Genomic DNA, 9,754 nt, shown 5'->3' on the forward strand with positions numbered 1-9,754 from the left:
AAGCTCTTTCTTTCACACACTCCACGCGTGTGTTTCAAATGGCACCAAAGGCAGCGGCCCGGCCACCGTGCCCCGGGACCTCGGCCAGCACCTCAGCACTTGGCACTCACAGACCTCGAGGCTTCGGCACCAGCCAGGCAGACACCTGTCCTACCTGAAGGTCACGGGGGAGATCCTGCCCATGAGGGCGTAGGCCGTGACGCTCTGCAGGTGGAACAGGACGCCGTCCATCAGCAGCAGCAGCACCACGTCCTGCGTGTAGCTGAAGCTCCTCCCGCTCCTCCCGACCACCGGCAGGTCCTGCGTGCGGAGCAGAGCGGCGCAGCACGCCCGTCGGCCCGGTGCCCGTCACCGGAGGACCTTGTCCCACGTGCCCAGCCACCGGGGCCCACGAGCTGAGGCTGAGGCCGCTGTGAACCCTGCCTTCTGGGTGGCGACCGGACGGCATCGACCAGGCACGTGGCCAGTGGGCGCGAGGAGGAGGCATGGGGGGTGTGATAGGGGCATCGGGGGCGCGAGAAGGGAGCATGGGGGGTGCGATCGGGGCTCTCCGATGAGATGGGTCTCAGCCCCGGGCCGCAGTGAGGCTCGGTTGGCTCAGCCGTCAGGTCCGTGGCGGAGGCCGATGCCCGGCACATGCGCGGGTATGGCTTCCCCCGGGCTCTGCGTCTGGGGGCTTGAATCTCTGCGTCTGGGGGCTTGAATGGAAGTCTTTCTGTGTTTTGAGTGTAAAACCTTAGTGACGTTCCTAAGTGAAGCTCGCTCAGCGTGTGGGGGGTTGGGTCTGGGCTGCTCTTGCCTGAGGGGGACGCTCTCCTTGCTCCGCAGTCTGATGACCGCGACTCCAAGCGGGATTCCCTGGAGGAGGGGGAGCTGAGGGACCACCGCATGGAGATCACCATCCGGAACTCGCCCTACAGGAGGGAGGACTCCATGGAGGACCGGTGAGCGCAGGCGCCCGGCACTGGACAGAGGGACGCGGGGCCCAGTCGGCGGTCCTGGGGTTCACCATGGAAACGGCTCCAGCTTGGTGTCCGCGCCGCACCCCCTTCTTGTGGGAAGACCGTTTCCTCTCTGAGCCTTCAGTCGGCCCTGCACTCACAGGCCTGAGGACTCGGGCTGAGGTTTGCACAGGCCGAGCAGCGGGCTCCGGTCCGTGTTCCCACGCTGCTCCCGGTCCGCGTCTCCACCTGTGTCCTCCTCGGATCCCTCTAACTAAAGGCAACATGACCCGAAAAGAAGGTAGAACCGCAAAGGCTGTGACTCTCCCAAGATGGTGGTCAGAGAGGCGGTTGAAGATACTGTTAAATGACTTTGGGTTTGATTAAAACTGTGGGGCCTTTTTTAAACACAGCTTTATTGGGGTATAAATGACAGAATAAACTGCACATGTTTAAAACATGCAATGTGACAGTTCTACACGCAGTGTGGCCGTTTTACACGCAGTGTGACAGTTTTACACACAGTGACAGTTTTACACGCAGTGTGACAGTTTTACACACAGTGTGACAGTTTTACACGCAGTGTGGCCATTTTACACACGCAGTATGACCGTTTTACACGCAGTGTGACAGTTTTACACGCAGTGTGACCGTTTTACACGCAGTGTGACAGTTTTACACGCATGGGAAACTATTTCAAGATAAGGAACTTGTCCATCACCCCTAACGTTTCCTCAGGCATTTTTGTTCCGTATGCCACAGTGATTTCTCACACTTTCCATATGAGTCCATTTAGTTTACAGTCTTGGCTTAAGTTTCATCATTAACATAATTTTTAAATGATGGTTCCGATTCCATTTTATTGATAATCTGCGTTCTGCCTTCTGTGTTGGAGACGCTCCCTCACACCGGTGCTCTCCGTGACCTGCTCGGCGTGATGTGCCTCTTGTGTCTTATTTCAGAGGAGAGGAAGATGACTCCTTGGCTATCAAACCACCCCAGCAAATGTCACGGAAAGAAAAAGCTCATCACAGGAAAGATGAGAAGAGAAAAGAGAAACGTAGGCATCGTAGTCATTCAGCAGAAGGGGGTACAGAGCATTTTTCTTTTGTGTCGTGTTCAAGTGTGGTCTGTTTCCTAGTTCATAGCCTCCTGCCTTCTTCAGAAAACAGTGGAAAGAGACGGAGAGGAAGTGAAATTGTAGCTAAATATAAAGTTATTGTAAATCATTCTGAATAGCTATTTCATTTTCCTTTGGTCGTTCTTTTTCCTGACATGGCGTTGTTTTGTGGTAGTTTACATATAAAATTCACAAGCGTAAGGGGAAAGCACACTGTTCAGTGCTGAATTGCTGTAGCTAAAAAAGCCCAAACAGTGGCTTTGCTCTCACACCGTCACCCAGAGCTGCCGCCGGCCGTGGACAGCAGCCTGGCGTGAGGTAGGGCTCACTGTTCACACGCAGGTGATGAGCATAGTTGTGTGACTCGTAGAAACTCACCTAGCAGAGCTAAGCTTCGTCCTCTGTGCTTGATGAACGGTGACTTCTTAAATTATGTAAATAATATACAGTCTAATCATAGTTTATTCAATACAGAAAATTTTAAGAATACAGTGGAACCTCGTTTGTCCAATGTCTCCCATCTCGAATAATTTGCTTCTCAACCTGACAGCCCTTTCATGCTGGACCTGTATGATCAGTCTTGCATCTCTCAGGTGACAGAAGAGAATCTGTGAATATGGGTCAGTTTAACACTGTTACCATCTCAGGATATTGTGCTGTGAACATTTTTGTGGCTTTTTGCTTATGTTGCTGCTTATAATTGTTAATTTTTTTACTGTACATTTCCTTTTCTTTTAGTTAAATTTTCATTTACATTTCACATCCTTGTTTTTAGTGTTTTTTTTTAATAGATTAAACAGTACAATAGACATGTACTGTATGTAAGAAAGGTGAAAACGGCATCATTTGGGGGTCTGGAACGAATTAATTTACACGATTCCTAATGGGAAAAAATGATTGGGTTTTCAAGCAGCCTTCCAGAATGAATGAATGAAAAGTTCAGGAAGCGAGGTTCCACTGTATTAAGTAATCCCAGTCGTTGTTTATTTTTTCTTCGCTTTATATTTCCACATAAGTGTTAGCAAGGTATGTTTCTTCACGTGACACCTCTCTCTCTCTCTCTCTCTCTCTCTCTCTCTCTCTCTCTCTCTCTCTCTCTCTCGTTAGGCAAGCACGCCAGAGTGAAGGAGAAGGAGAGAGAGCATGAGCGCCGGAAGCGGCACCGAGAGGAGCAGGACAAGGCTCGCCGGGAGTGGGAGAGGCAGAAGAGGCGGGAGATGGCGAGAGAGCACTCCAGGAGAGAGAGGTAGTGGGCCTGCTTGTGAGGGGCTCTCGGTGCTTGTGATGGTCAGCGTCCCACCAAAGCCGTGAAAAAGCATCTAGAACAGACTTGTGCCCAGGTGGGGCGTGACATGGCCACAGCACAGTAGCTGTGGGTGTAAACTAGGGCCACTCTGCATTGAGGTCATTTCCAGAGAAAGCCTGGGAGGTGGCCTGCTGTGAGGCAAGGAAGCAGGTAGACGGGCCCCCATCCCGGCAGTCGGGCTGCACGGAGCAGGCATCTAAGGAAGGTGTGTGGGAAGAGCCTTGGTGGAGGGAGAAGCTGAGGCCAGGAGGTGAAGGTCTGAGACCACCGAGAGGCGAGCCATCCCTCGCCGTGTCTGGTGCGTGGGTAGCACGTGAAACATCCGTGTTGGCCATACCGATGCCGACTGTCCAGTGTGGGCTGATCGGACAGCCGTGCACACCCTACTGGAGCCAGGCTTGAAAATAAAAGGAACATGGAAAACAGCAGTAGCTACATTGCAAGGGAGACCGGGTTCACAGATTCAAACAAACAGCGACACCTGAGAGGACAAGTTAGAATCCAGAGTTGCTACAACATTATCTAAAATGTCCACTTTCAACAGAATGTTTTGAGATGTACAAGGAAATCGGAAAGTATGACTCCTGTTAAGGAAGAAAAGCATCAGTAGAAACTGTCCAGATGTAGCTTCTTGGCTTCAGAAGCGAGAGGAGGCAGTGAGGGAAGGCGGGTGGCAGACACCTGCTCTGAGGGGCAGAGCCTCAGCAACTGCAGGACGTTCCCGGTGACGGCCGCCCGGGCAGCGGAGGCCAAGGAGTGAAACTTCCCAAATCTGATGAGAATCGTCTAGATTTCCAAAAAGACCATGAACCCCCAAATACAGAAAGACGGAGTCTGTCTGGCGAGAGCCGGGGGGTGGCGGGGGGGGGAGGTCTTCAGAGGCAGCAGGAGAGACACGTCTGTCTCCACAGAAGAGGCGCGGGTCCCGGGAGGCTGGAGGCAGGATTGCATGTTCACACTGAGACTGTCCACGAGGACTGTGTCCCGCAGGACGGTTCTTCGGCAGGTGCCCGTGGACTGGTGGACCCCACTGCTAGCAGGGCCTGGAGTTACTCCAAGACCTTCAGCCGGATGGAAATGACTCCCTTCGGCAACAAACCCACAGGAAGAAAAGACAGGCACTGGGAGCGGTGGAAGTGTCAACGTGAAGGAACCGGTGTGTTTCTTCTCACCTCTGTTCTGCCAAAGACACGGATTGCAGAACAGTAATTACGCAGACACTCGTGCAGCATGGAACACGCAGAGGCTGCACAGAGGAGCAGGGGAGGGGCCTGGAGCCGTTGCTCTGTCTCACGGGAATGGACTTAGAGTTAATCTCGTGAGTTGCACCCAAGAGCCCTGGAACAGACCTGAGGAGTCAGCAGGATTACAGTGGCGCTAACGGCACTTAAGTCCAAGTCAGAGGAGCAGAGGAGCCAGAAGAAGACAGAAAACAAGGAGCAAAAAAACACAAGTCCAACCGTACCCATAGTTATATTAACGGGACATGGTCTCTGTACCCCAGACAACGGCAAGATTGTCAGAAAAGTAAGACCCAACTGTATGCTGCCTGCGAGGGGAACACCTTAGAGTCAGAGGCAAAAGTGGGTTGAACGTAAAAGGCTGGTGAGAGGCACACGGCGCAGACAGCACCACGGAGAGCTGCAGTGGCTCCCGGTGACAGAACAGAGGCCTCAGAACAGCAGGCTGCACGCGCACATCAGGGCAGAGGTGGGACAGCGGTCACGCTCTGCACCTGAGAGCCCAGGGTGCACAAGCCACGAACAGCTGGTCCCCGTTGGAAATGTGTCTGCTCGTCGTAGGACAGAAAGTCAGCCGGGTCATAGACGTCCTGGAAAATAACACCAACCACCCCCTCCCGCGGGCTCAGCCTCCCCCGCCGCTGCAGAGCACACTCGCTGCAGGAGCTCCTGGCACAGTTCCTAACAGGCTGTACGCAAGGCCATACAACAGACCTGGGACTTGAGAGAATTGGAAGCATAGCTAGCGTGCCCTCTCACCACGCAAGAATTAAGGTGGAAGTCAGCAACAAAGGGAAATCCCCAAACGTTTGGAAACCCAACAACCATTTCTGAATAACCTGTGGCCCGAAGAAGAAATTATATAAAAAAAATAGAAACTGTTGAGTGAAAACAAAAACCATGTCAGAACCCAGGGTGCAGCTGAAGCTGCCTCGAGGGAAAGCTGTGGCTCGAAGCACCGACGTCAGAAAAGGAAGGTGTAGCCGAGACCGGTTTGGCTCGGTGGATAGAGCGTCGGCCTGCGGACTGAAGGGTCCCGGGTTCGATTCCGGTCAAGGGCATGTACCTGGGTTGCGGGCACATCCCCAGTAGGAGATGTGCGGGAGGCAGCTGATCGATGTTTCTCTCTCATCGATGTTTCTAGCTCTCTATCTCTCTCCCTTCCTCTCTGTAAAAAATCAATAAAACATATTTAAAAAAAAAACAAAAAGAAAAAGAAAAGGAAGGTGTCCAGTCGGTCACCTAAGCGTCCACCTCAAAAAAACTAGGAAAGAGAAAAGCAAACAGCCAAAGCAGCCGCAGCAGAGAACGGTCCCAGAAATCCGAGCAGATGAGCAGGTCCGCGCGGTGGGGCCTGGCACGGGCGGGGGGGACGGAGGTTTTAGCACTGACTGTGGTGATGGCTGCACGACTTCAAAAGTGGATGAAAAAGTGGGTTCAGTGGTTGAATGTTGCATGTAACTTATACCTCAGCTTTACCGTGAACTAGGCTGGGCCCGGGCGGCCACAGAACGGCACCTGGAGTCCGGGGCCCTTTGTCCAGCCGCTCGGGTGGTGACGGGCCTTGACTGGTTCTCGCCGTGTTTTGCTTGTGCTCATTTTTGTGGGTGTCTGATGGGACTTTTTTATAAAGATGAGCTAGCTTTTTAGGTTGTGTGTGGACTTACGAGAGCTGTGGGAGTCGCCTGTGATCACGGCTCACTATCTGGCCGCCTTATGGTGCAGCCACCGCACGTATTTCGGTCACTAGTGTTTCCTGTGCTCAAATGGCACCTCGCATGGAAGCGGCTTTCCCCGGCTCCACCGTCACCCTGTAGCCTCGGAGACACACCCCGTGTGCAGGTGGAGGTAGCCAGGGCTGTGACACATGCTTGGGAGAGTCTTGGGGCGACCGGGAACGTGGAACATTCCAGAACCAGTGGGTTTGTTCCTAGCAGGCCTGCCTCCTTGTCCCATCTCTTCATTCGGCTGTGCTATTGGGGCGCGCCTCCCCAGCTTTTTGGGGAAGGAGCTGGCATGTGCTTGTTGCAGGGACCGCCTGGAGCAGCTGGAAAGGAAGCGGGAGCGGGAGCGCAAGCTGCGGGAGCAGCAGAAGGAGCAGCGGGAGCAGAAGGAGCGGGAGCGGCGTGCAGAGGAGCGGCGCAAGGAGCGGGAGGCGCGGAGGGAAGGTGCGCCTGCGGGTGGGGTGCTCCAGAGGCCCCGGGCGGTGGGCAGAGGGGGCCCGTCAGCAGTGGGTGGGGCTGCACCCCGGGGGCACCGCACACCTGGCGCTTGACAGCGTGTCCGTGTCCGGTGCCCCTGCTGCCCACAGGTGGGAGCACAGGCCTGAAGGGGTGATTCCCGATTTCTGATGGGTCTGGGGGGCCACCTGGATCCTCGGGGTCGGCTCCTGGCCCCCAGGTCGGAGCTTCTTCCCTTGGCTTCTGGCCTCTGCCCGGCTGCCATTAGCAAGTGTGTGTCTGGAGGTCGTGTCCGCCCTGCGCACACGTGGGCCGTCCCCTCAGCAAGGGTGCGGGTGATGGGTGGGGGGTGGCCCTGGTGGGAAGAGGCTGCTGCCAACACCGTCTCCTGTTCTATGCTGGCTGCCAGTTTCCGCGCATCACCGCGCCATGCGAGAGGACTACGGCGATAAAGGGAAGGCCAGCCACTGGAGCCGCAGCCCGCCCCGGCCTCCGCGGGAGAGGTTTGAGCTGGGAGACGGCCGGAAGCCAGGTGAGGCCGGCAGTGCCTGCTGGTGCCCCTGGTGTCGGTCTTTGACTTACAGAGTATTTCCCTGCACTCACCTTTGGTGGTTTTGCTTCATAAGTGAAAGAAGAGAAGATGGAAGAGAGAGACCTGCTGTCTGACCTACAAGACATCAGTGACAACGAGCGGAAGACCAGCTCGGCCGAGTCCTCCTCAGGTAGCCGCGCTCCCGGCCCAGCCCAGATGCCCTGCTGCTCGGGAGGGCCGCAGGTTCACTCCTGCTGTTTGCTGCCTACAGCGGAATCAGGGTCAGGTTCTGAGGAGGAGGAAGAGGAGGAGGAGGAGGAGGAGGAGGGGAGCAGCAGTGAAGAATCGGAGGAGGAGGAGGAGGAAGAGGAGGAGGAGGAGGAAGAAGAGGAGACCGGGAGCAACTCTGAGGACGCATCTGGACAGTCGGCAGGTGAGAGCCCAGGGCACGTGTGTGGTTTTTGTAACCCGTTTTATGTGTTTGCTAGGGGCCCGGAGCATGAAATTCGTGCATGGGTAGGTTCCCTAGGCCTGGCCAGCGATCAGGGCCCATCAGGGTGATGGGGGGGAGGTTTCGGGGGGAGGCGGGGGGTGCACCTGCCTTGGCTGGCCTGGGGCCTGCAGGCTGGGGGCAGCTCCTGCGTTGAGCGTCTGCCCCCTGGTGGTCAGTGCGGGTCATAGCGACCGGTTGTTCCACCTGTCTTTCCACTGTTTGGCCGATTTGCATATTAGGCTGTTATTATGGGATTTACTTATTATTCATTTGAGAGGGAAACATCAACTTGTTCCTCTTTATGCTTATTCTTGCATGTGCCATGACTGGGGTTCAAGCCTGCAACCTTGGTGTATGGGGTCAGTGCTCTAACCACTGACCACCCAGCCAGGGCACACAATTGTGTATTTGGATAGAGTCCTGGGAATGACAGAAAGATAATTAGAAGTCTAATTTGTTTTTTAAACTTTCGTTCTATTTATTTTTTTGTTAATCCTCACCCAAGGATATTTTTCCATTGATTTTTAGGGAGAGTGGAAGAGAGAGAGAATGACAGAGAGAAACATTGATGTGAGAGAAACACATCAATTGGTTGCCTCCTGCATGCTGCCCTGGGCCGGGGAGCAGCCTGAAACCAATTTACGTGCCCTTGACCAGAATCCGAACCCAGGACTCTGCAGTCCACAGGCCGATGCTCTATCCACCGGGCAAAGTCTGATTTTTTAAAAAACTTCCAAATGGAAAACGTCTCGTTGTCTGGGACTAACACGAGGCCCCTGGAAGGAGCAGACCCAGAGCCTGCGGGGGCATCCCAGGCGGGGGGGACACTGGGTGCACGCTGCTCTCTTGCAGAGGAGGTGAGCGAGGAAGAAATGAGTGAAGACGAAGAGCGAGAGGCTGAGAACCACATCCTCGTTGGTAAGAGGCCTCCCTGGCATCGTTTCTCTTCCTCATCCATCCCTAAGTGTGGTGAGAACTTCTCAAAAGTTGTGAGCATGACTATGGCAACGTATTCAAAAACCATTCTCCCAGGCATGCCGGGCCCCGAGGCCACCGGGCGTTCCTGTGCTGGCCTTGGCCCGGGGCCGGGCTGCCTGCTGAGACCTGGGCCCACGCAGCACCGCCTGCCTGCAGGGACCGCGCTAGCTGAGTGCCGTCCTGAGTGCCCTGGGGCTGGACAGCAGGAGGCAGGGCACTGCCAGCCCTGCCCGGCCTCAGCGTGGGGAGCGAGGTGACCAGCTCGGGTCTGCGGCTGGTGGGTACAGGCCACATGGGCCGGCCTGGCCGCAGGCAGCTAAGCTGCGCCCTTGGGCCTGGTGAGTTCCAGGGCTGCCTCCTCAGAGCTCAGCATCTGGTCAGTGGCTCGCAGTGGCTGTGGCCGTGGCCCGGCTGGCGGGCCCCAAGGCCCAGGTGCCCTCTGTCCAGGGGAGCAGCTCGTGTGGCAGGCACCCTGGGGTTGCTGCCGTGTGGCTTCTGGGTGTTCCCACCCCCAGACCAGGAAGGGGCTTGTGACGGTGGCTCATTCCCGGTTCCATGATTGGTTTAAACTTGGAAGTTCCAGAGTCACGATTCGACCGAGATTCCGCGGACAGCGAAGAAGGGGAGGAAGAGGTGGGCGAGGGCACCCCCCACAGCACCGCCCTGACCGAAGGCGAGTTCGTGCCCGACTCCCCAGCCCTGTCGCCATCGAGCTCAAGCAGGAGCTGCCCAAGTACCTGCCCGCCTGCAGGTCAGGCGCCCGCACGCTGCTCTTCACTGGTCGTGAGGGGCGGGGGGGCGAGCAGAGCGGGGCGGGGGTTTGTCCTGAGCGCAGTGACCATCACGAGCCGGGCTCTGGCGCACCGGCCTCCTTTGTGCCCTGGTCGTGTTAGCTCGGCCGAGTCCAAGGCTGCAAGCAGCCTGTGAGCAGCGCGGGAGCGGTCGAGTACTTCGGCTCCCATG

At 55.9% G+C, this 9,754-nt stretch overlaps 1 protein-coding gene across 1 annotated transcript; it reads left to right on the forward strand.

The window, feature by feature from the left end:
• Nucleotides 1-636: 636 nt before the first annotated feature.
• Nucleotides 637-9,574, forward strand: LOC102417283 (cyclin-dependent kinase 11B-like; the record flags this gene model as incomplete). Its single annotated transcript, XM_023749060.1, is given in 11 exon segments — nucleotides 637-644; nucleotides 759-944; nucleotides 1,904-2,001; nucleotides 3,169-3,307; nucleotides 6,640-6,776; nucleotides 7,198-7,320; nucleotides 7,415-7,510; nucleotides 7,592-7,753; nucleotides 8,666-8,731; nucleotides 9,369-9,497; nucleotides 9,500-9,574. Coding segments are annotated over 11 exon segments (1,219 nt in total), but the record flags the coding sequence as incomplete, so codon positions are not given.
• Between the last annotated feature and the right edge of the window lie 180 nt (nucleotides 9,575-9,754).

The sequence above is a fragment of the Myotis lucifugus genome, unplaced genomic scaffold, assembly GCF_000147115.1.
Source record: "Myotis lucifugus unplaced genomic scaffold, Myoluc2.0 scaffold_2601, whole genome shotgun sequence".
Classification (NCBI taxonomy): Eukaryota; Metazoa; Chordata; class Mammalia; order Chiroptera; family Vespertilionidae; genus Myotis; species Myotis lucifugus.